General features: G+C 34.6%; 2 protein-coding genes across 2 annotated transcripts in view; both read left to right on the plus strand.

Moving 5' to 3' along the window:
- LOC144452437 (cadherin-23-like) overlaps positions 1–27,841 on the plus strand; it is a 135,248-nt gene that overhangs the window by 69,032 nt on the left and 38,375 nt on the right. The window contains exons 38-51 of the mRNA XM_078143530.1: positions 17,218–17,470; positions 18,130–18,214; positions 18,667–18,763; positions 19,299–19,528; positions 20,519–20,699; positions 21,538–21,677; positions 22,156–22,510; positions 22,837–23,066; positions 23,893–23,983; positions 25,581–25,702; positions 26,201–26,291; positions 26,631–26,749; positions 27,043–27,177; positions 27,661–27,835. Coding sequence (XP_077999656.1) covers positions 17,218–17,470; positions 18,130–18,214; positions 18,667–18,763; positions 19,299–19,528; positions 20,519–20,699; positions 21,538–21,677; positions 22,156–22,510; positions 22,837–23,066; positions 23,893–23,983; positions 25,581–25,702; positions 26,201–26,291; positions 26,631–26,749; positions 27,043–27,177; positions 27,661–27,835 — 2,304 coding nt within the window. The remainder of the gene's footprint in view (positions 1–17,217; positions 17,471–18,129; positions 18,215–18,666; positions 18,764–19,298; positions 19,529–20,518; positions 20,700–21,537; positions 21,678–22,155; positions 22,511–22,836; positions 23,067–23,892; positions 23,984–25,580; positions 25,703–26,200; positions 26,292–26,630; positions 26,750–27,042; positions 27,178–27,660; positions 27,836–27,841) is intronic.
- LOC144452198 (cadherin-23-like) lies at positions 1,796–16,880 on the plus strand. The gene is made up of 19 exons (XM_078143246.1): positions 1,796–2,014; positions 2,812–3,039; positions 3,632–3,886; positions 4,218–4,317; positions 4,695–4,941; positions 5,546–5,633; positions 6,411–6,501; positions 7,082–7,314; positions 7,745–7,953; positions 8,324–8,453; positions 8,810–8,889; positions 9,862–9,946; positions 10,527–10,652; positions 11,377–11,447; positions 12,048–12,297; positions 13,509–13,736; positions 14,172–14,426; positions 15,375–15,474; positions 16,870–16,880. Exons 1-19 carry the CDS (start codon positions 1,796–1,798, stop codon positions 16,878–16,880), a joined length of 3,006 nt encoding a protein of 1,001 aa, XP_077999372.1.

The following is a 27,841-nucleotide window of genomic DNA, read 5'->3' on the forward strand; positions in this document are numbered from 1 at the left end:
CACAGTCATCCTATGTAGCATACATCAATGAAGCAGTTGCCATGGAGACATCAGTGACTCAGATTCAGGTAATATTAGTGGTAGTCATTTCAATTTGGATTTGCTATAATTATAAAATGGTTAATATGAGGAAAGAACAGTGACATACCTGTGTAGGAATTGAACCCATGTCCCCTAAAACACTAGCCAAGAGTTTGTATTTTATTGATTGCAGGCTACAGATGCAGACACAGTTGGTACTTTACTGTACAGTATAGAAGACCAAAGTGGAACTTTCAAAATTGACAACACCAGGTGAGAGACCTCATCAATGATTTACGATCACTTCAATCATCTCCACTATAGAACCTTCCTGTCCACCGTGATAAAAGGTACCTGAGGAAATAATTGTTCTGTTTCCCTATATTTTTAGTGGGATTATCCGAACTGTTAGTGAACTGAACAGAGAAGATACAGATGTCTATGAAGTGACCATTCAAGTCAGTGATGGTATACAAGTGAGTATAGTGTCAGCTGTTTTATTACAATTTCATGTATACTATTAAACATGTCCACAGATAGTCGTAATGTGTGTGATATATGATAATGAATCCAGATTATGAAAACTATGTCTATGAATATCATTACATAACTTGTATGGTATATACCTTCCTGTGTCATCAAACTCTTATTTAACATTGTTAAATATTACATTACTTACATATTGAAATAGCAACTTCTATGAATATCCAAGTAGTGTAACCCTGTAATTAAGTTTTTGTCTTTTTTTTTTACCTCTGATCAGGATTCCACTACATCTCTAACTATTCATATTGAAGATGCCAATGACAATAGTCCTGTCTTTGGCAGTATCACATATAGATTCAATGTTAGTGAAGAGGAAATGGGACTACTTGTAGGAATTGTTAACGTAAGTTGTACTGTGATTTGTTATTGTGTGAATTTAATAATATTAATATATTGTGTTTTCCCACACTGTGCAAATCACTTGTTATTATGCCTGGTAGGGACATATATCAGCACAGAAGCCCTGTATACTTCTTAACTCCTCATGTAGATAGAAGACATTGCAGCCTCTGGAACTGGAAGCATTCACATAGTAACCTCTATCCTACCAGGTCCCCAATTATAAAGCTGGGTTGACTGGGGCACAATCATGGTTCAAATCTTTCCGAACGACTTTAGCCATTCAGAAACAAATGACAGCTGCAAGGCTCAAACCTGCGACCTACAGATTCCAAGTCAGACACTATGATTTGACCATTATAACTCCATGGTAATGATAATAGTAATGAGATGAATAATCATAAGAGGAAGAAATAGAGCTGTGGTGGGAAAGATATTGATAAACAAAGGAATACCAGTAATGACCGAAGAAATGTAACTGGTATGAACATATATGAAAAAAGAAATATTCAATGTGGCAATTTCAAATGACTTTTAAAAATCCTGTTCTCAGTTGTAGAATTGCTGATCTAACAGCATATGCATGTAACAGTGGTCTCAATGTATACCCATTCAAACATATTCATTTCATTTTACTTACTGTAGGCAAGTGATATAGATCTTGGCACTAATTCTGAAATAACATTCTCTTTCCAACCACCTGTTGATACATCTGGGTAAGTATACCTATTAAATTTATAAACTACACAGTGTATCAACTTAAATCTTCGGTTTGTTCACTCTTTGAAAATCCTGGAATTTCATATTAATCCTTGAAATCCTTGAAAATCTTGACATTTCCATCTTTTCATCTTACAGCTGGTTTTCAGTAAATGACAATGGAGAAATTATGACTGCAGCTACTAAACTGGATCGAGAATTGAAGGACAGTTATGACATTTATGTCGTTGCATCTGATAAGGGACGATATCCCCGAAGTACAGCTGTTCCTGTCACCATTGATATTCTTGATATTAATGATAATTTACCAGTGTTCTCACAAAGTAATTATCAAGGTGATGTTGATGAGGGTGATGCAGCTGTTGGTTCTGGTGTTGTGACAGTGCAGGTGAGAAAACATTGCATCTATTACTATTGAGAAGTCATCAGTGTGCCCTCTAATGATAGCCAAATTTTGTTGTTGTGGGTCAAAATGATAAAAACTGACATTTCTTGTGAGTCTCTACATAGTAAGAGATAGGAGAACACCAAATTTTGGTAGGTCACTAGAAATCGTGTGCATCAGTGGCACGTCAAATTGGCTTAGAGGGCACACTGGTCTGCACAGAGTAAGAGATAGGAGAACACCAAATTTTCATGTGTCACTAGAAATTGTGTGCGTCGGTCAAATTGGCTTTAGTAGGCACAAGTGATAATTCATCAAAACAGCCCCTGCAGTAACATAACTTGACCTTGACATTTGAGCATCTCCTTAAATAAAATGACTCTTTGACAAAGTTTGGTGTTTTTGTTAGTTTTTGAAATGGACACAATCAATTGGTCAGTACGTGTCATGCAGAAGAGATATAACGTACAATGTCTTACTACCACCAGGCATGCATTAAAAATTAGGTGGGGAATTTAATATGTAACTTGTTTTTTGATTCCAAATGGTTCCAGTGTCCCAAGACTGAACATTGTAGCACATGATAGTACAAGAAGGATAATTATTCCCCCTTCTTTGGGGCAGGTTCTTATGGAGCCACAAAGAGGTACATGATTTATAACATTGCTGCAACCAAAATATCACCATTTGACTGATGTTCGTGATGTTTTTTCCAAATTATGTTCACTGGGCAGGACTGCAGTTAAATTAAAAAAAATTCATTTTGTTTTTACTGAAATTGCAACAAACTTTGTTTACAGTCAACAGATGATGATTCACCTCCCAATGATGATACAGCATATTTGATCAGTGATGGTAATGATGGCGGCCATTTTGAAATCAGTGCCAATGGTGAAATCAGTGTGAAGACAGCCATTAATCTTGAAACTGATGGAGGACAATTTATATTGGAAGTTACTGCTTATAATGTGGAACCTTTCTATGGGGTTGGAAGTAACAACACTGTCAATGTTACCATAACAGTGCAGGTAGGTCCAAAAATCATCAACCTGTTGAACAAATATTACCAAGACAGTAGAACTGATGTAATTTTACTGTCCATATTATAGGACATGATCAAAAAAGTATAGTCGGACATCATCTGACAATGGATAGTGTATTTGAGAGCATCAAGTTCTCAAACCTCTAGTGATGAAACGTTTCCACATGCTTCCTACGTAAACATCAAATATCAGTGTAGATTGTCACATATGATTACAACTGTTGGAATTATGTCACAGATCTACATCACTTGTAAATTGACACTTTAGTTGTCTTTAAAGCCATAACACTGTCACCCAGGACACAAATGGCCAACTTTAAGGTTAGGCTCTGTGTTTCCTTAGTTTTTATATTCTGTAACACCAACAACATAACTAATGTCAAACCGTTTGTACAGAAACTAGAAGTCACATATATCGCAGGGAATCAAAAATAAGGTGAAAACAAGATCTCGGTGACAATGCTATGCATGACAGTTTGAGGTTCCTGCATTTGCATAGATTACCCACAATGCCCTGTTGTGTGTTTAAATCAACAATTTAGTGAAAATAAAATTGCAATTCTTGTTATTTTTTCCAGGATATTAACAATAATGGCCCAGTATTCCCTAATGACACCTACACTACAACAATATCAGAAGATGTTGCTATAGAAACAACTATTATAACAGTTACAGCTGTAGATAGAGATCCCATTCCATCTGATATGTTTTACTGGATAAGTGATGGCAATGATGGGGGCCATTTTGAAATCAATCCTTCAAGTGGTGACATCTCTGTTGTTGGAGGCATCGACAGAGATCCACCAAACAACCAAACTTTCTTCACTCTCACAGTATGTATGGTTGTTTGTTTATTGTGTTTTTTTGTATGTTTGTTTTTTCAATCAAGCTCTGAATTGTTACCGAAGAATGCATTTCAGATTTCATATTGTTTTATATTGGAACATCTAAGATATTTACACCTTTTAGCTTCCATGTATATATATATACACTAGTATATTAACACTGAATCCATGAGGGATGGCCCTCACTGGACTTCTTGGGAGACAAGTGTTTATATACTTAAAGAACTATCCAGTATAAATAAAGATTATTGTAGAATATTATTAGTTTATATTGAGTTATATATCACAGTAATATGATTTTTTCATCCCTTCTGCTTAGATTGTTGTTAGTGATGGTGACGGTAATACAGACAATGATACCTGTCTGATGTATATTTCAATAACTGATGCTAATGATAATGAGCCTGTGTTTGGAGAAGGTATGTCATGTTTGGAACTACTTCAGTCGGTGTTTTGTTAGGTCCCCTATGCTGCTTAAGTTTCATAGATCCTTACCTGGTTTTCATCTCCAAAATTATTTCTTGAATGATCAGAACTCGTGTGTATATGTTTAATTAATACATTCAATAATCTTTTGAAACTTTAAGAAAATGAAACCTGTTCAAAATCACTGTGTTACATACATAATTGAAACTCTATATAGTCATTCTGGTTTGGTAGTAAAATTTGTTTTCAATTTTTACAGTGGAGCATAATTTTCATATCGATAAAAATACAATGGTAAGACACCAATATCAAAACTGTATGAAAACATTGTACGAAAATAACAAGAATTCATTTGATTTCACTTTAACAGTCGAGTATAATTTCCGTGTTAATGAAAATGCAACAGTGAACACCAATGTTGGCATGGTGATGGCGACTGATAAAGATGACGGTTTCAATGGTGATGTTGTTAGCTATGAAATTGAAAATGGTGATGGTGTGTTTGTTATCGACAATTCAACTGGAGAGATATTTCTGACTAGAGTGTTAGACCCTGGAGTCAAACAATATACATATACTATCAAAGCAATGGATGGTGGTAATCCTCCTAGAAGTGGGTGAGTGTGTACTCTGACTTTCTGTTGCCAACATTTCGGCAATTTAAAAAAAAATTTAATCAATTTATTCTGAGTGTTCACATTGATTGTCTTTCAGTGTAGTGTGCAATAATCCACAAGAGGTATTGTAATAACATTGTCTGTCTGTCTGTCTGTCTGTCTGTCTGTCTGTCTGTCTGTCTGTCTGTCTGTCTGTCTGTCTGTCTGTCTGTCTGTCTGTCTGTCTGCCTGTCTGCCTGTCTGCCTGTCTGTCTGTCTGTCTGTCTGTCTGTCTGTCTGTCTGTCTGCATGTCTGTCTGTCTGCCTGTCCTGTCTGTCTGCCTGGCTGTCTGTGTGTCTCTACCTGTCTGTCTGTCTGTCTGTCTGTCTGTCCATCCATCCATCTGTCTGTCTGTCTGTCTGTCTGTCTGTTTCACTGTCTGTCTCTGTCTGTCTGTCTGTCTGTCTGTCTGCCTACCTGTCTGTCTGTGTGTCTGTCTGTCTATCTGTTTGTCTGTCTCTGTCTGTCTGTCTGCCTGTCTGTCTGTTTCACTGTATCTCTGAACAGGTTCTCAATGATTGTTATGTAAATATGTGCATACTAATACGTATATTTCATTTTCAGTACAATTGGTGTAGTTATAACTGTTAATGATGTTAACGACAATTCTCCAAGATATCTGGATTCTTCATTCAACTTCACGGTTTATGAGGTAAAAAATCCTGACATTTTCTTCACCATTTGCTGTTCTTTCTTTTAAATCTGCATTAGCTGTACACTAGAGTAGTATTTTTCAAACAAACAAACAAAAAACAAACAAACAACAATACATTACTGATAATTGTGAAAATACCAATAATTAGACATTGTACATGTCAATCAGTGGTATCTTTTATCGAGAAGTAGTGCAGTGATAGTTTGAAATCATGAATGCATTGATGGCGCTGATTTTTGGGTGCGGACCAAAAAATCTGGGGTTTTTTGGATTTACTGTATCCTACCATGCGTACAGATATATGTTTACACAAATATGTTTACAAAAATATGTTTATACAAATATGTTTATACAAATATGTTTACTCATGGGCGATTCAATACTCTTCAGGCTAGGGTGTACGATATTACAAGTATTAGTCAATTTATCTAACAAAACAGTTTCCAAAAACATTCCAGTTGCAAGCTAGTGCAGTTTTAGAGGTATTTCTGCTTGGAAAATAAACAAAACTTGGTGTTGTCATGGATAGTTGTAGTTAGCGAGTATGAAAATAAGTAACTAGATTTACACTTTAGAGAAATAAACAAATTTTATTCAGACTGAAATGCAAAGTTTCATTTTTAAAAGTGTAGGGTATCACTACAAAGCTGTCATCTGAATTTATTCATACTAATTACAGGTAAATTGTTAGAACTTTTGTAAACTTGTTAGAACTTTTTGAAAATATTATGGTAAATCTGTCAATGTGAACTGAATTTGTGTTTTTCTTCACAGAACTCTAGAAGTGGTGTCGTTATCAATAAAGTAGAAGCCATAGATGATGATGGTGATAGTGTACAATACAGTATTCAAAATAGTGCTTCAGGTACAGTCTGATATATCTTGATTATTCTTCATTGTATTTGGAAATATGAAAACTCGGCCGTAATTGTCAAGAAATATAAGTTCCACTGGTAATTGTAGTCATAATCAATAATTTGATAAGGTCAAACACACACTATACGAAAAGTCATATTTGACCATGTCTTTCCACCGGGGTAAATCTTTAGCATAGGATGTGTAAATGTGATGAGTATGCGACTAAGTTCCACCTTTGACTTAATTTACCTCCAGTGATCTCTCCCCTGGGGGCTGTAAACAGTCAAAAGTGTCACTTTGTCTCATACTACCCCTTGACAGAGATGGTATTTAGGTGGGTCACAGGTAGGGTAAAGGTGGGTAAATTTGACTTTTCGGATAGTGACAATAGTTTGATAAGATTAGATTAGATTAGGTTATTAACCTAGAAACAACATTTTTAAATTTTTTTTTTTTTTTAAATGTTAATGAGCAGTTGTTTGATCAACAACAGAATATAGTTTTAAAAATTTTGATTCTGTGCATTTGTTTTTGAAATTTTATAAAAATAATGGAATCCTAATTTGTGGTTCCTGTTTAACATTTAGTTCCGTTCATGATTGATGTTAACACTGGAGAACTGATAGTGTCTGGAGATTTGGATAGAGAGACCAATGATGAGTATAATTTGGTAACCGTGGTAACAGATGGAACATTCACAGAATCAGTTGATATTATGATTACAATCTTGGATGAGAATGATAATTCACCTGTATTTGAAAAATCAGTGTATTCGGGAAATATTACTGAAGATGCAAATGATGGCAGTGAAATCTTAGAGGTAAGATAATATGACAATATGAGTGAGTGAATACACCACATTTTTGGTTACCCACAATGTAGAATGTTTTCAGAGTATTCGCATCATGCAAGGGTACCCAGAATTCAGACAAACTGCAGTGTGGTGGCTGCATGATGGCAGGACTTGGGGTAAATTTAGTTAACATGGTTCATTGTCAGAACATGACTGAACAGATAAATTGTGCCCTCTAGTGGCAGTGGTTCATCGTGTATTAAGATTTAGTGTTAAGCAAATCAGGTTGTGAACAACAAATGTTATATTTTGTAGGATATCAAACCAATTCTTTTTTCATTTCCGCAGTTTAGTTGCTCATGATTCAGCAGGGCTACAGTTTTAAAAAAATCTGAGGCATCTCAAAATTAATTTCACAGCACAGTACTAAATTATTTCCTCAAACTTACAAATGTAGGTTATGGCAACTGATGTTGATTTGGACACCAATGCTGACATTGTATACAGTATCCACACAACCAGTGATAATGGGGATAATATCTTTGGTATCCATGGTAACAATGGAAGCATCTTCATCCAAGATAACACAGAACTGGATTATGAATTGAGGAATAGCTATGTTATCACAGTACAAGCCACTGATCAACCTTTGGATGGAAAAAGCAGGTAATTTGAAGTTAAAAGCTCAGTTGTTGAGAGTATAAACTTTAAAGGCTCATATCAGATTAGGATTCAAATCTAGGTGTGAACAATAGTTGTCTATAAACAGAGATATAGAAAAAAGTTGGTCCAGAACAACAGAATGATTCTATCTAATCCTTATGTCTCCAGTGATATGATAACACTAAGAACCTGGGATTGAAACCCTGGCCTTTAATTTGTTCATCAGTTCAGAATGCAACTATAGAACAAGAGCAAGTTAATTAGCATACTCCTGATGTACAGCTTCATCAGTGGGCAATAACACATCATGATTACAGCATTATTGTCTATAGGTATATTTCTCACCATTTTGTCTGTCATTTCCTATATTTAGATCAGCTGTAGTGAATGTGTTTGTGAATGTGCTCGATATCAACGACATAGTACCAATGTTTGAGAAGGCAATCTACACAGCTAATATTGATGAATCTGCTGCATTGGATACCTCAGTCTTACAGATGTTGGTAAGTGTTACAACAGCAATCACCAATTGCACTTTGTGTAAAAAAAATGACGATATTTGGCAGCGATTTTGGATTCTAGAATGAGTTGATTTTAATATTATTTTGACCTCTTTAAAAATTTGCATAGTACCCCTGATTTATTTTCTTTCTTAATTGAGATAGGGAGTTTTCTTAATTGAGGTAGGGAGTTTTCTTAATTGAGATAGGGGTTTTTTCTTGAACAAAATAACAGCAAAAATGTAAGTCTTTGATTTCTAAGGCAGTTCAGCATCCTGAACACTGCCAATATTGATGTCAATATAAATGCTGCCATTGTATTTCTGTATTTCTAAGAAAAATTCATTTTTCTTTCACAGGCATCTGACCCAGATACTGTAGGTAATCTTGTGTATTCTATAGATGATGAATCTTCAACGTTTGTTATAAACAACATCAGGTAATAAATAAATTTTCATTTTACTCCATTTTAATGATCTTTATTGTTATTTGACATGCTATAGTTAGTTTGATAATTGATCAGTGTATAACACTGCTATTTTCTGATGAATTAGTCACTAATTGGTGTGTTTATTCAACATACACAGAGAAACTTTGATTGAATTATAGATAATATGCCACATTCTGGTTATCAGAGAGTTAAAAGATTTCATAGTTTGGCCACTAGGAGTGTAGTCTATCAGCTAGCCCTCGGATGTTCTTCCGATAAAATACGACACACAGCCGAACAACGCTATCGAGGATGGAACATCCGAGGTCTAGCGAATGTCATCAGGATATAAATAACTGCCAATCAGAGAACCGTATTAGCGACAAGCACAAACAGAGGACAATAGCTAAATTTTCATGCATATTCATCTTGAGGAGGGGCTTGTATAAATAACCACCAATGCGTTAACTGAAATGTGTGAATGACAACGTCTACACACTCATCAAACTCACAATTACCATAAACCGATAAGCCATAGTAATGACGTAAATGTGTTTGTCAACACTTGCATGCAGAGATTCCCCGAGGTCATAGGTTATTGAATATATTAAAGTATATATATGCATAGATGGCCCAACCCACCGCTCAATGTAATCTCAATGGAATGTCCGGTCTGAAAATGACATTCGCTAGACTTTGCCAAAGCTGGGTGCCCTCTTGTGATTCTTACATGGGAAACGATCAGAACTTTGATAACTGGAACATGAAGTATTTTATATATGTGTTCAGTATTAAACAGATATACACCACTTGAATGAACTCAAGCCTAGAATCTGTATTATGCATCTAAGAGAAATGATTACATCTACCGAGCAAACAATTTATAAAAAATTCAGCTTTTCAATCATGAAATGGATAATTTTGACGATAGTTATTTGTTTTCTTAATAACAGTGAACTTGCTTTTTCTTTTTTTGTGTAGTGGTGTCATACAAACAGCTGCTACACTTAACAGAGAAGAACAGGACGTATACATAGTCAGTGTTAGTGTGACAGATGGCATTTATGTAAGTAGTTATGCTTTTATTGTATTTTACATTTTGCTTTTCAACCAGTCTTGCAACTTTACTTTGTTATCCAAAGAATAAAAGTTTGGTGTTGTAGGTGATTTATATTGTAATCTTTGCATTTTAATTGTGCTGAATGAAACAAACAAACAAACAAACAAACAAACAAACAAACCAATAAAATGAAATAATTTAGAACCCATGGATAGGAGTTTTGCTTAGTAAGATTTTCCTCAGTGCAAGACTGATGTCAAACATGAGTCGTGATTTAGAAGTGTTTCCAGTTGCAGAGGGGTCGCATGTTTTCTCATTCTATAACATTCAAATTTTGATACAAATGAATATTAACAGCTGATATAAAATATCTTGATACAATTTAATTGATTGATTGATTGATTGATTGATTGATTGATTGATTGATTGATTGATTGATTGATCAATTGATTGATTAATTGATTATTTGATAGACAGATTGATTAATTTATGGATTGGCATCAATTAATTGAGTAATTGATTGACAATTACTAACTATACATTAAAATATTCTAAGTGTATGTATCTTTATTTCTTCCTTTCCTAGAGCACTAGTGTGAACCTTACCATCAATATTGACGATGTCAATGATAATGCTCCTGTCTTTGACTACAATTCATACATTTTCAATGCAACAGAAGGACTGGACAATGAAACCATTGGTAGCATCAGTGTAAGTCAATCAGTACTACATTGTCAGAAATCTATTTTATATCTTCATGAATCATGATAAAAATAAAAAGGCAAAGATAAGGTAGTTGATTGGCAGAGCTTTAGAAAAAGTGGGTCCTGAATGCAGTGTTACGCTACAGTTGGGGAACTTTGGTACACAGAATGGGGAAAGGGTTAAAACTTGTACAGTTTCCCATACAATCTACCATAATTTTGTTTGGGAATCCTAGTAAAATGACAGGGGAACCCCAGTAGATTTTACCTGCTTACCACCCTTAACAACAATACTGCTGAGTAATCCACATGACTCCACTGATGAGATGAAAGAATAAATAGCTGAATTAAGACTATACATGTACTACTACTACTCAACACTGCCCCAATGGAAAACGTACTCTATAATATACCAACAGAAGTTTACTGTACACCTGATGTACAAACCTTCAACACTACACTGAACGCTATCAGTACTTGGTCTTGCTCCTCATCATATAAAGCTATGTCTAAGGGGGATTGAGAACCACTTAGGTTGTTAATTAACTATATCTGGCCGATCAGGGAGTAAATTGGTAGTGAGCGAGAATCCTTCAGATTTCAGATACTGGTGTAAAAAAATCCATTCGGATTTTATTGTTACCGAAACTCTCAAATGTATCATGATTTCATAAAGTGAACCAAACCATTACTGTTTACTGATGTCTGTTGTTTTTCAATTTTGAATTTAGGCCACCGATAAAGATTTGGGTAGAAATGCTGAAATATTGTATTCATTTATGCCACCTTTTGACATGAATGGGTAAGTTGTAGTCTTTCTTATCAATGAGAATTATTTGTGGTGACAACTATATATGTTATGTTTTGTTGTATATTTCCCTTTTGTGTTTGTGTTTTAATTTTAAAGTAATTTACTAACAATCACACAGTTTTAAAAAAAGACTAACAATACACTTCATTGAAATACAACAAACAAACAAACAAACAAACACTTAGAATTAAAGTAACACAAGCCGAGTTTATAAACTCTTTACTCAAGTGAAAATCTTTAAAATTAAACCTTGACTAAACTATTATAGTATCATGTTACTGTTGATGCATGCCATCCAGGACTGTATAATTGACTTCTAAATTTTGTTAGAACAGTTGATTGCTTAGCATGGATTCCTTGACATTTTTTGACACATATCAAAAATTATGTCATCAGATCGTTCATATGTTATATCTTAATACCAGGCTTGAGTTCAGTTAATTCCAATTTATGGTACATATACTTCAGTAAGTAGAATACTATCAGCGGCTTTTAAATACCCAGTATAAATCTCACCCCAAATTATACAAACTCAGCTTGTGCCCCCTTTAAGCTTCACTTTGTTTTCATTTGTGTATCTTTTCCTTACAGCTATTTCACAGTCGATAGTACTGGTATATTATCTACTGGTGTTGAACTTGACAGAGAAACTCAAGACGTGTACCAAGTGTATGTAGTTGCATCTGATAATGGAGAGTCAGCACGAAGTACAGTGGTGCTAATTAGCATTACAGTTGTAGATATTAATGATAATTTACCTGTGTTCTCACAAGATGGAATCTATGAAGGTGATTTAGATGAAGGAGGTGATGCTGTTGGCATGGTGATAATTATACTGCAGGTATGGAAAAGTTGAGATAATAGCAAATTTGAAGCAGCTATTGTATTATATGATTTGCAGAATGCAGTACATTGTAAGCACTTTGTAATAGAAATTAAGCAAATGATAATTATTTAAAAATAATTTGAACATGACAAATATATTGGGGGGGGGGGGGTTAAAAAGGAAAAGTAAGCCAGGATAACTACACATATTAGATATATTATTATAGTAAACATGTATTTATGAGGAATTAAAATTGTGAAATATAGAACTTGATTTTAGTTTATTTAGATAAAACATTGTTTTTGCACCAAAATTATTCAGTGTGAAAATGAAATCACTTTCACTGGTAAATTCTTTGTAACAGATTTATTTCAAATCAATACAATACTTTAAGTGATTTGATTTGATTTGATTTGATTTGATTTGATTTGATTTGATTTAATTTGGTTTGATTTGATTTGATTTGATTTAATTTGATTTGATTTGATTTGATTTGATTTGGTTTGATTTAATTTGATTTGGTTTGATTTGATTTGATTTGATTTGATTTGATTTGATTTCGTTTGATTTGATTTGATTTGATTTGATTTGATTTAATTTGATTTGATTTAATTTGATTTGATTTGATTTGATTTGATTTGATTTGATTTGGTTTGATTTGATTTGATTTGATTTGATTTGGTTTGATTTAATTTGATTTGGTTTGATTTGATTTGATTTGATTTGATTTAATTTGGTTTGATTTGATTTGATTTGATTTGGTTTGATTTGATTTGATTTGGTTTGATTTAATTTGATTTGGTTTGATTTGATTTGATTTCGTTTGATATGGTTTGGTTTGGTTTGATTTGATTTGATTTGGTTTGATTTGATTTGATTTGGTTTGGTTTGATTTGGCAAAAACTATTCAGAAAATCACAAACAAAAATGGATATGCAAGACAACAACAATCACTTCGCAGGAAATACAAAAAGATAACAGTACTGAATACTTTTGCCGAGGATGACACAAAAAAGATTATTACAGTTGTTTCCATTGTGATCCACTCATAACTGTAGTAAACAATTGTTTATCCACCAAACTAAATGAAATGAAACCAAACTGTGACAACATTGTCTTTCTATAAAGTTTTGTGGACCAAAAATGACTACATTCACAGTATTTGAAACTACCAATCGTACATAAATTTGATCATAAAGCCAGCTCAAATAACTTTCTTCTTACAGTCAACAGATGATGATTCACCTCCCAATGATGATACAGCATATTTGATCAGTGATGGTAATGATGGTGGCCATTTTGAAATCAGTACCACTGGTGAAATCAGTGTGAAGACAGCCATTAATCTTGAAACTGATGGAGGACAATTTATATTGGAAGTTACTGCTTATAATGTGGAACCTTATGTTGGCAGTGGGAATAATAACTCAAAGAATGTTATCATTAATGTACAGGTGCGTTATGATTAAATATGCAAATCAATCCAAGGAGGTTTTACTGACGGTAGCATGCACTTAGGTGTCACGAATATTCATTATTAACCTATTGTATATGCATTTCTTCTGACTCCCATGATGCAATGTGACCCACTGCAAACCTTCCAGGCAGAAGTTCAAATGGTGTTTCTCTGAAATCGTGTGTAATTGTAGGTGATGTAAAATCATGAAATGACTCTCCAGAACACATAATTTATGAAAATGTCTCTATTTCCTGGATTGGCGATCCACTTGAATATACTCATACTTTAGCCAATATAACAACATAAGTAAATTGTTGTGGAAAAGAGAGAATAAAAAAATATTTGCCAGTAGAATTGATATAACTTTAATGGAGTTACAAGCTCAGTGTTCCAAATAAGTCTTCATATATTTAACTCTATTTCTTCACAGGATATCAATGACCATGGTCCTGTCTTCTTAAATGACTCTTACTTAGCTGATGTATCTGAACACAGTACAGTAGGTGTTACCGTGGTAACTGTCACAGCTGAAGATCCTGACCCTACATTATCAGATATGACCTACTTTATCGATGCAGGAAATGATCAGAACCTGTTCTCTGTCCACCCTACAAATGGAGATATTACAATTATTGGAGATATAGACAGAGATCCACCAAACTACCAAACTTTTTTCAACCTTTCTGTAAGTGTATTTTTGTTTGTTTTATGCTATGTATTTAAAAAAATGTGTGTGTGTGTGTGTGTGTGTGTGTGTGTGTGTCTGTCTGTCTGTCTGTCTGTCTCTCTGTTGTCTGTGCATGTGCGTGTGTGTGCGTGTTGGGGGGGGGGGGGTTGATGTTGATTAGGGATTGTTCATGACATGACCCTATTGTGATGTGCCAATTAGATCTAAAAATGACTTTGGGTAACAAAAAGTTTAACACCAGAACTTCTTACATTGGTAGACATGTCTGAAATTTGAAATCGATAGGGATATATTCCTTTATTAAACTATTCATTACAAACTGACATGAATGATGATATGCAAATTAGGTAAAATTTTTGGTATTTTTGATTAAGTTTAAACCTAGAAAATACTTGCCAAGTAGTTTTGATAGCTGTAGTGAAGTTCCTAAGAGTGTTTTAGGTAAAAATTTAAACACATTCAAGATGATAAAATGTTATAATGTGTAATTTAGATATCGAGATGTTATTTCTATTCAAAGAGAACAAAATTGCTAGGTAGGTTAGTTCTCAAATAGAAAATTTGGCGTCCTGTATATTCAGTGTGCTGTTGACTTGTTATGCTGAATTGTTTGAAATTCAACTGTAGTCATATGTTTTCCGGCTAAATTCACGCAAATACTTTCCTTCAGAAATAAGTCTTGCAAACATACTTTATGAGTATAGTCATATTTCTGTATTGTACTGTTGTGAAAAGTATCAATGACAGTTACACTGAATACGGTGGGCTGACTGGATATTAAGTTATTTACAAGTAATGTTTACTTTGCCCTAGCACTGTCCACCAAATTGACGTTCACATGTGTTAAATTGCCATCTACCACAGTTTTCATACACCCAGATAAATACAATGATTGTACATTTTACACCTACTAGGAATTCACTGTTTGGTTTGTTTTCTTTCCAGGTAACAGTGTCTGATGGAGACATTACCACTCCAGATGATACCACTGTTGTTGAAATTACCGTCAGTGACATCAACGATAATAGTCCTGTATTCAAACAAGGTAAGTCGATATATCTTGAAAGTGATTCTTGTATTCATATTTCAAAATAAAGAACAGCAGTAAAGTGTTTCAATTAAATTCAACAATCTTGTTATAAATTTCACGTCCTAAGAAGTGATATATGTAACATTTTTGTGTTAAATATTCATTACTTTCAATTGACACTTTCATTGAAACCATTTTTAGATTTTTGTAAATATCTCTTTATTGCGTATTATTCAATTTTGAATTTCAGAAAATAGATAACCAAAATTACTGTGGCAGTCACTTTGGTTTATAATTCAAATGAAAGTCACTAATCATTTCATATTTGATATGATCAATTTAACATTGTGTGATATGATTTGATGTGTGTGCATGATTAATCCTCATTCTCATATTCTTTTCCTCCTCTCCAAATATAATAGCTTTATGTTCCATTGTGATGTGTGATTTTGAGTTTAGTCAATAAAGATATATATAACCCATTTCATGAATTCTCTATGGTGTGTTGTTATTTGTTTTGTTTATTGGAAATTTCTCATTAAAGGTACACTAGCTGTAATTGGAAATTTCTCATTAAAGGTACACTCGCTACAACTGGACCATTTCTTGACACTGTTTTGTTAGATTTAATGACTTATTTGTAATATTGTACAACCTTCACAGTATTGAATCACCTGTGGATAAACAAATTTGTGTAGTTGTACACATTATATGGTTCAATAATCCAATCAAATTGATTTTTGGTCCATACCAAAAATAAAATCAGTGACCCTATGAATCACAATTCCAACCTATTACTGTCCTACTTGTGGATAAATTTGACCTGTACTTCACATGTACAATGTCTAATTAACTGTATTTTAATAATTTTCACTGAATGAATATTTGGTTTTCTGATCAGAAAAAAAAGTCCATTTACAGCTGGCGCAGCTTTAATGTTGTGGTACATACACACGACATGGCTTGATTCAGAATCTCCTGAATGTGACTGACAGTAGCCAGTTTACCTGCAAGTCATTATAGTTCTCACAACTTTTTCTTACGAAAGTTTGTTCCTGGGCCTATTTAAATAATAACAGAAATTTATGAGGATGGGGATGGGGAGAGGGTTGCATTGTTTTCAAGGAAATCAACATCGTATTTTATGGCCATTTTGGATTTTAAAATAAGTTACTTTTGAGATCTAATTTTGACCTCTGTTTACATGGTCACTCATTTTTCCTGTGATTTTAATTGAGAATTGGTTGCAGTTTTCTTTAGAAAAGTAACAGAAAAGTTTCAGACTTGTACATCATAAGCAAATGTTTGTATAATTATGTAAATATTTTATATGTATAATTTTTGAAGTTTGATTTGTTCTAATTTGTTTCACGCAAATAACATTTTCTTTTTATTTGTTAACTTCCCCAGGTTATGTCTAAGAAAGAGAGTGCCATATCTGTATTTATTGGACTGTATATTCTTTGAGATTTATTCTAAACACAAATCGATTCTGTGTGATTAATCTGACTTGTGAAAATGGAAAGGACAGCTGTTTTCTTTTCCTCAAATTCTATCTGATAGATTTATTTTCTGAGATTTGGTACACATGGTATTCTGTTTTCAAAGTACAATATCAAGTTGTTGTTTAAGGCCTGTAAAGAACTAAATTCTCTATGACAAGTTTTGTTGTCATTTTAAAGTCTTGCATATTATTGGCTGATCACAAACAATTTGACCTAACCTTACATTACAATTCTGAATTGAATCCTAACACAGCGGTCTATGAGATCAATATGAATGAAACAACATTGCCACCAACATTACCAATAAGTGTTACAACAGTGTTAGCAACAGACAATGATTCTGGTACAAATGGAGAAATCATCAGTTATAGCATTGAACCTAGTAATGGAATCACTATTGATAACAGTGGTACCATAGAACTACAGATGCCAGTAGACTATGAGGTCATGAAAAAACTTGAATACAAAGTGACGGCAACTGATGGTGGAGCCAGCAATAACACTGGGTAATTATCAGGTTTTTTTGCTAAGGTTGGGGAACCCTGGTATTAGCAGAAAGGGTAAAAATGGCAGCGTTTCCCCATGAAATCTATGGTAATTTTGTTTGGGAACCCAGGTAAAAAGACATGGAATCCTGGTAGATTTTACATGCTTACCACCCTTAGCAAAACACTGGTAGGGAACCCTGGAAAAATGACAGTGGAATACAGGTAAATTTTACCTACTTACCGCCCTTAGCAAAAACACTGTATTATAAACAATACTCCCCAGGGGTGTGCGAACCAAACATCTTGATAATTCTAGAACAGACCCATTGTTAGGGATTTCTAGTCACAATCCTCCAGCTATTTACTTTTATTCTGTGCTTAGAAGGTATTTTTAAAACATAAAGATGTTTCCCATGTTATCGACCCCTTGATTAAGAAATTTTCAGATGAAAAATTAACCCATTTTCAGTGATTTTTAGGCCAAAAAAGCAACCCATTTACTGAGGTGGCACGGGGAGGGGGTAGTTTTTCTTTATGTATATACCTCAAATATAAGTCTAGAGAGTTGAATAGTATTCCTAGATTGCTGGTACTGTATAATCCAGCATTGATAAAGAATTCTACAGTAATTGTTTACACTTTTGAATATTTAATACAAACTTTAATTTCCTTTTCAGAACTGCATCTGTCATCATTAATATTCTTAACATTAATGATAATCCACCTCAGTTCATGAATGGTTACAACTTTCAAGTTCCTGAAGTAAGTATAATAATGTTTTTAGCTAAATCCTACTCTCTGCCTTCTACTGATATAATCTTAGCTTACAGGTGTCATTTATGAATAAATTTGCATCTAATTATAAGCATGTCATCCAAGTGTTGTGTTCCTAAATTGTTGTGGTACCTCTTCCAAGAAGTTACATTTTGATTGGCTTCCTCAGGAGCTTAGTCATTGTGGAGATGCAAAATTTTCATACAGTGTTAAATTTTTCATTTTTCCAATCGACTAAGGATTAACATGCTCCACTTCACCAATGCATAGATTTCATGCTGTGTAATTATTTTTCGGTTGAAGAACATGGTTAGATGTTACCTACATACTGCCCTAAAAGAAACATTAATTAATGAAATTTGACTTCATTTACCACCAAGAATGATGAAGAAAAATAGCTTTGAAATGTGTTTGCTAAAATGTCATAATTTCTACAACAGAACTCTGCAATGAACACAATTGTTGGTCGTGTAACGGCAACAGATGACGATGGCGATACAATTACCTACTCCATTACAAGCAGCACGCCCTCTAGTGGTGAGTATATACTTACATATAGTGAGCTGTCTAGTGGTGAGTACATACCTACAGTTGGTGTTTTTCTGCTTTCCAGTGCTCAGAAGACTTGTAATTCTTGGTAGTCATGGTTACAGTTGACTGAATTTGCCATAAATATACAAATAACGGCATGTGAAATGATTGGCTTTGGTTGTAAATATATCTGACTTCTGTGAATGTACCATATTCATATTGTAATGATTGTAGTCTAAAGTATATGATGACGCATGCGTTGTGACTTCAGAAAACACTGACAAAGCTATGTTGAGCTAAATTTCGGTGCAATATGAAGTTAAACCCAATAACTTAGGTACAACATAGTGTTTTCCCTGAAATGAGGATTTGGCTGGTGTTTTTATCAAAAAAAGACCAGGAATGTCAATGAATGGATGATAATCTGAAGTATTATTGTCATGTGTTCTTGACTGTCCTTCACTATTGACAGGATAGCAAACATGGCTGGCGTTGAAATTTGGTCATGTCCTCTACAATAAAATTTCAAAATATTTTTCAGCACCTTTCAGCGTTTCAGACTCTGGGGACATCCAGGTGGCAGGTATTCTTGATTATGAACAAACCAACAGTTATGATATAGTTGTCACGGCAACAGATGGAGAACACACAACAGATGGAACTGTGACGGTCTCGTTGTTAGATGTGAATGATAATCCACCAACGTTTTCACCAGAGGTGTATGAAATTGACATGAATGAAAATGAAACTGACAACTTTGTAGTTGTACAGGTAAGCTATACTTGGTTTTATGATTCTCATTGTAACACCTTAGTAATGAGTCTGTCAGTTGGTTAACATGAGGGGATTGGCTGGCACAAACCATGTATCTAGGCTAATTCCCTGAACGCGGAAAAATTCCGTGTTACCAAATTAATGGCTTATGACTACCCAGAGAGTAAATAAACTACCGATCAAGTGGAACAAAAGATCACAATGTTTATGGGATTAAAACCTTGGGGTTTAACTCTAGAGCAAACAGTGATATTTTCAGAGCAATAACCGATTGACAGTCAGTTCACACCTCAAGTAAGGTATCTTTTCATACGGAAATTATTTCCAACCTACAGCGTTTGTGCCGAGGAATCTTGGCATGAACAAATGGAGTATACGGTTCAATTCAATTTATTTTTATGATATTGTCTGCATATAAAACCACAGAAAATTGTCCTCAGATTCATCAACAACTAAAAAACAAACGAAAATACACTCCACATCACTGAATATATGAACACTGGAAATATTCTACGAACTTTGACTTCTCACTACAGCCATAAGGACATGGATTGACACTATTTTAATTTAAATTGTTTTGCGGACCAGCTTATAGGCTCTTAGCCTTACCCAGCTGTTATTATGATATGATATGATAATATATATATATGTGAAATGCAAAGACAGCATAATAGTAGGAGGGTGACAGACACAAATGTTAAAATTATTACATAGCTGTATTTAGAATGCTGAAGGAAGTTTTAGATATAATTATTAAATATATATGTACATGTTTCAATTTATAACCGTATGTTAACAGTCTGAATGACGTAGAAATGACAATTAAAGTCAGAAGGAAACTTTGAACCATTGTTTTTAATAAAGTTCCACCATTTCAGCAATAACTAACAATTTTTGCTTAGATACACTCTCTTTGGATTGCCATCATACAATCAGTGACGTGAGTAAAATTATGTGTGAAACATTCTTAACATCTTACTTGGATAGGTGAATGCAACAGACAGGGATGAAGGACAGAACGGTTTCATCACATATAGTATCCTAGATGCAGGTAACCATGACAACGCCTTCAGCATCAGTGGTGATGGAACAATCACCCTGAGAAACAGTACAGTAATTGATATTAAGACTTATCCTGTATACAGCCTGACAGTTCACATTGAAGATGGTAAGTTAAGATGATAGACAGTGTATCTATACACATATCCAACCACTTTGATACCAATGAGAGATAGCATGTAGTGTATTAAGAGGTACATTGTAGTAGATTGTTTGGAGGGGGGATGAGGTATAGACAAGAGTTGTGTGTCACCCAGGTTCCAAACATTTAAACTTTTGTAATCAATTATTTTTCAACAAAAATGTGACCCATGACTAAGGATTATTCAGCAGTTGGGGGCAGTTAACAGGTCATTCATTACCCATGAACATGACTGCTTACCTTTACAAATGTCATGCTAGAAACTCAGTGGGCACACACAATGTGTGACCTTTCCAAGACAATTTTACCAAGCATGGAATAGGTACACATCTCTACCTCTATCAACCCCGTATTTAGGGAATTTTCAGATAGAAAAATGGACGCCTGTTTAGGGAATAATAGTGATAAACCATCTATTTTGGTGGCAAAATGTAGTTCCCTCTCCCCCCTTATGAATTAGAAATCCCCCCCCCCCCCCGAAAATAACTGTAAAAACAAAAACAAGAAAGTATAGTGGCGTGAAAATAACTCGATGGTGAGAATGAAATAATGAAATTTTGATGTCACAGCCAGAATTTCAGTCCAGGTGTTCACATTAGTATTTATCCTATCAGTGGGACCATATGGATTACATACGATTATTCCTAAGTTGTTCAGGATTAACTATTTTTTAAAGTTCTGTCTGACAACAATTTTTCACTTCTAATTTTTTAATCCAAAACCAAACTGGACCTGTCAACACAAAAATTGTACAATATTGCTGGATTCTTCTTCTCATGTGATTAATTTGCTTTGATTTGTACAGGTGGTAATCCCCCTAGAGTTGGCCGTGCAAGTGTTATTATTACACTCCAAGATGTTAATGACAATTCACCAATGTTTAATCCGGAGACGTATGTTGTAAGCATTGAAGAAGAACAAGACCCAGCGGTGTTTGTAGTACAGGTAATGTGAAGTTTTTACAACAGTGGTACATGGACTACAAAGTGACCTGAAACAAAGTGTCATCTGCCTCAACAAAGAGCTTACCTACACTGCTACATTTTATCATCTACCCCAATAAAAATCTTACCTACACTGTACATTTTATCATGTACCCCAACAAAAATCTTGCCAAGATTGTACATTTTATCGTCTGCCTCAACAAAAATCTGACCAACAGTGCTACATTGTAACATCAGACTGAACAAAAAATTTGCCCAAAAGATATTTTATCATCTGGCTCAACAAAAATCTTACTATTAAATGTTGCTACATTTTATTAGTCTTGCTTGACAAATATCTCTGTTGGTAAAATTTTGGTTGAGCCAGAAGATAAAATGTAGCAGACCTCTCAGAAATAGAATTACAAAATTGGCAAATCTGGCTTAGGAGACGTCTGAGGTTGAAATCTTGATTCTTATAAAATTTGTTACGTTCACAGGTGACAGCTACAGATGCTGATCCCAGTGATGTTGTTACCTATGCTATAGTCGACAGTCCAACAGCTTTTACTATCGACAGTGCATCAGGAGAAATTAAGACCAATGAAAAGTTAGACAGAGAAAATACTCCAACAATGCAGCTTAACGTCAGTGCTAGTGATGGCGTGAATGTCGACTATGCCACAGTAACACTGACTGTACTAGATATTAACGATAATGCACCAGACTTCTCTGAAAGTTCATACAGTAAAACAATCTCTGAAATCTACCCAGTTGGCAGAGCTGTACTCAGTGTCAAGGCCACAGATTTGGATGAACAGAATCAGGTCATCTACTTCACAGAAACCAACAATGGTAAGAATGAAAGTGTCATGAAGACAAAAGATATCCAGCAACTCGACTACAGAGGGCAGTATATCGGTATTCATAAAATTGATCATTTGTAGAGATATCAAATATGAGAACAGTCTGTCCATTTTTGACTACATTGAAAACAAAAGGCACCTGTGTTTACAGTTATAGAGTTCAGTATGTTTAAAAATGAATTATTGCCATGAATATGATTTCAAGATAGTGTAATTCTCTTCAACACACAATACATTGAATAATATCTTTTACTGGTTCTGTCTGTTTAGATTGCAGAGTTAAAATCATGGCATGTCTTCTATTTTGTGTTGTAGGTAAATTTGCTGTCAACTTTCAAACAGGAGCCATTACTCTCCAGCAACCCATTCTGGGTTACTCATTTGGCCAACAACACTCCATGACAGTGTATGCCCGAGATTCAGGTAGTCCACCACTCAACAGTTCTGTGGTTGTCACCTTGAATATTGACTTTAATGTTACTACTAATGGAACTGAAGAATTTGCACCATTCTTCAATGAAACATATACAGCCCAAGTTACAGAGGTAAGACCATGCACAAACAAAAAATTTTTGATTCACAATTTAAGATCATAATATTTGAAATGTTTCTTATCTTTTATCTTCATTTTTTGACAAAATTACATTGCAATAGTGCATTCTTGTACCATGATCGAGGGTTCTTATTATTTACGAGTAATGTAACACCATGAACAGGGACGAGGGGTCATACAAATTACATCATCTTTATAATAATGTTATCACCACTATGTCGTCTAGCGGTAAAGCCAGCAAATGGATAGTTTGACAACGTCTGTTAACCTGAACAGGTGAAACTTTACTCATAAGTAATTAGAACTCTTGGTTGTGGAACAAGAATGTATTATTGCTATGTTTTACCAACCTGATGGATAATACATTAGTGATAGATTAGGGGGTTCACACTTGAAAATACAAGTTGTGTCTACTCTGAATGGATATAATCTTAACCAGAAAAAGGTTGGAACAAATTTAGGCAATTCTAATATTAGATGATTTTAGTACGTGATTTATGTTGACACTAAGTCAAGTACAAAATACAGTGTGAATGGGGCCCCTAAATCCATTTACAGTGTTATACTTTAGGGTTGAAACTCACATTTGTATTAATGTGAAGAAAGAATATGTCAGATTAAAAAGTATGACTTCTGACTTGCAGCAAACAAAACACAAAACAAAAAATTGACATTTCTGTATTAAAGAGCTGTTCAAGCATCAAGGATATGTGACTTTACTGTCGATACTATTGCTAGTATTTCATCAACATAACATTACAAAATAACACCACCTACTTCTAAATACACTCAATAAAAGTAATACTTTCCATTTGCAGAACTCTGTTTATGGCACTCCAGTTGTCACGGTGATGGCATTTGACCTCAACATGGAAGATCGAGATAACCTGATCTATAGTATTGGAGCAGGTAAGGTGATAATTTTGTTGTCAAAATTACAAGAAGGCAAGTTATCAATAGCTTAGCCCATAAATGAATCAAGTTTCTTCAATATGGTTAACATTTGTATACACTATGGTGTCTTCACTATGCCCTTCATGTAAGGCCAAAAAAAAAAATATGTCTGGTTCTGGTCAGCGCGCGCGTGCCCTGAATACCCCCGCGTCGATCCTTTTTTTTCCGATAATTTTTGCTTTCCCGTTCCTTATTTACAATTCCCCGTCGATCAACACTGTATGCAAGGCTAGCGGAAAAAATTTAACTCGTGTGATGGCGCACTTCTATTTGGTAACGGGTACCCTTTTCTTCTAGTACTGTTGCATACCCATAATCCCCCGTACGATATGTGTACGTAATATGTACGATGAGCGTGGTTGATGGGAATCACGGGAAATAGTGTGTTCACTGTGCTAGGTGGTAAACCGCTCACATGTTTCGAAAATGTCAGAAGTTTGAGTACGTCGTGAGCAATCGAAATGTTGATATCAATTCAGCTGACTTTCGAGGTGTTCTTAGTTCTGGTGATCGTTTCGTTCTGCCTTCTGAATACAAAGATTTTCCTGTAGCGTAAGCAGTTAGCTCTGGATGTATGCGCTACGATGTTCGACACGTCTTTCCATCTGCGATGAGTTGGAAAGACGTGTCAAACATCGTACCGTATACAGACTGCGTATCAGACTGATGATGGACGGTGCTCGAAAGAAAACACTGCCTCCTCTACGTCCGTTGGACAGACCTATTTCTCGTTATTTAACGTTGCAAGTTGCACAATGACATTATACAGTGGTTGCAAGGCAAGACTCATTATCTTGGATGGGATTATAACTGCAAATCGGGATTATAACTGCAAATCACTGGGCGATAAGATAAATTTGTAAATGTGACTAGTGATGCCCTGATGGATGATTGATCCGCATCGTATAAAACTTGCCATACAACAGTGCCAACTTCCAGAGTTGTATGACATCTTCCGAGAGCATGTAAAGTGTCAAAAATGTGTATTTACTAATTTGCCAAAAAAAAAAAAAATTAGGAAAAAAAAAAAAAACGCGCGTCGTCGCACCACTTTAGAAAGTTTACCCTGACCAGAACCAGATTTTTATTTTTTTTTGGCCTAATATTTCTGTCTTTTCTGCAAAATTCCCTTCAAAATCTCACTTTTTTTGAAAGTGTACAAACAAGCAAACAAATCTTCTTGTCCCTTGTATATTCAAAAATCAGGATGTCATTTGTATACTTCAAGATTTCAATTTTTCTTCCCACTGTAACCCCTGTTACAAAACCTGCTGCACTTTCTTTTTTATACCTCAATATTAAATAAGTTATTTCCAGTAATTAATCTTGGTATTAAAACTTTTCCAACGTGTTTTCTGTTTTATGCCTCGATGTTGCAAAACTGCGTTTTCAAGCATAAGCAATAATTATTGAATTTAACTTTTTACAACAAAATATAAGTCTCAAAATTGTAAAGTGTTTTCTGTAATGAAATTGTTATTAACAGTCCTGTGTTTGCAATACCTCTAAATTAGGATTATTATATATTACACTATATTTTCTTTGCATTTAGGTGTCAGCATTTTCAGCATTGACAAATACAGTGGTGACATTGTAGTAGCAGCCAACATTGACAGAGAGACGACACCAAACTTTGATTTACCAATTATAGTGACTGATACAGCAGGACTAACGGTAGAGTCTACATAATATATATGTTGTGTTTGATTTTCAGATGAGTCAGAAATTCTATATGGCCAATCAAAATCCACATTACAATTAACATCACAGTCAGACACCTAGCCAATCAAAATCCACCTTACAATTACCATCACAGTCAGTGAGTTTTGATTGGCTATGCGTACATGCGAGATGCAACGTTTGCCAACTATGAGAATTGGTTGGTGACCAAGACAGAAATGAGAGAACATGTAAAAACTAATGATGATACTAGTAAAAACTAAGACAAAGAGATTGAAGTGAACAACTAGCTAGAAACCATCAACATTTAATCAGATCGAAAATTGCAACTTGTACGTTATTGATATTTGATGTGCATTTTAAATACCTAAATGATAATTAAAAATGTCCATGATGCGGTAAACAGAAAATTTACGAGAATTGTATGTTTAAATGATCGTTTGAGGAAAAAAATGCCGTTTGTTGTAGTAATCGTTTTGCATTTCATTTCAGAATTCTACCACAGTGACAATTATTGTCTTGGACGAGAATGACAATGCACCAGAATTTGAAAGTACATCCTACAACACAACTGTTAGTGAAGGTTGGTCAATGAATAATTTAGCTAAACTTGCCCATAAATGATCATGAGTTATATTGACAGAGTTCCATGAACTTGCAGTATACTGTTTTGGGACTTCCAATGTTTACATTATCGTGATTATAGGGTGGTTAGACTTGCACAACAGAGGAACCGCTATCACCCACATGTGTAATCTACCACATTGAAGAACAAGAAATTTAGTTTGTGTCTATCTTAGTAAACTGAAGGCTGGATTACCAGTGTTGTCGTATATTGTAATTCTATGTTAACATACATGTAGCTAGGTATATACATTTGTGGGTTCAAATTTTAAATCTTTCTTTCATTTTCTGACATTAGGTGATGGTGCAATGGCTATCTTGTCTGTTTCTGCTGATGACAAAGATGATGGTACAAACAGCGAAATAATGTATGAATTGGCATCATATACTAATCTATTTAGTATTAATAGTACCTCGGTAAGTTTTGTAAATGAAACATTTTGTTATAATGATAATAATGTTGGTTTTTATATAGCACTTAAATTCCCACCCTGTGCTCAAAGTGCTTTACAATTATTATCCATAGCATGGATCTTTAGCGGCACAATGGCCCTTTATGCTTCAATTCCGTGAACAAACTTCTCAAACTAGATTTCGGAAAACTCCCACTTTAAATACAAATGTTCACTAGATCAAATGAAATTGTTTAAAGACTCTACATGTTTCATTTTATTGTCTTTAAAGTTCTAAAATTCCCAATCCTATTTTAGGGAGAGATATCTTCAAGTTCACCCCTTGACCGTGAAGCCTGTGACGTGGTTAACACTGAGGGCTATGGTGTATATGAAGTTGTAGTAATAGCTAAAGACAAAGGAACAACACAACCACAAAGTGCAACAACCACAGTAAGTAATGAAATGTTATACTTTGATCTGCTCATAGCAGCTTGGAGTTGACATTGTCAACTGGCTCCTGTTCACTTCAGGGTCTGTTCACTCCATGGTCTGTTCACTCCAGGGTCTGTTCACTCCAGCGTCTGTTCACTCCAGCATCTGTTCACTCCAGTGTCTGTTCACTCCAGGGTCTGTTCACTCCAGATCTGCTTCCGATTCTCTAGTCAGTTAGAATAGATCACCAGATAGAGAGAATTGTTCATTGTGACAGATGACTTGCTTTTCAAAGATTCTAAGTTCTTTGTAATGTGGTTTAATACATCAAAACATTCTGTCAGATCAAGTTAGACACTGAAGAAGGACAAGTGATGTGTTCAAAACATGTCTGTTTCTCAATTAAAAGTGGAAGAAGGGAACTTGTGTATGAATCTTAATGCTTCCATAATGAACAATACATAGTGTTATCTATTCAATTGTTTACTTCAACAATTCTAGGTAACTGTGTATGTTGAAGATGTCAATGACAATACTCCTGTCTTTATGCCATCATCATACACTGGAGAAGTTGCAGAAGATGCGACATTGAGTAAAACTGTTGTCATAGTTACAGCTACTGATCAGGATTGGAACCCTACCATAAATTATACTATTCAAAGTGGAAATACAAATGGTGAGT

This window comes from Glandiceps talaboti, chromosome 22 (genome assembly GCF_964340395.1).
Source record: "Glandiceps talaboti chromosome 22, keGlaTala1.1, whole genome shotgun sequence".
In the NCBI taxonomy this organism is placed as follows: Eukaryota; Metazoa; Hemichordata; class Enteropneusta; family Spengelidae; genus Glandiceps; species Glandiceps talaboti.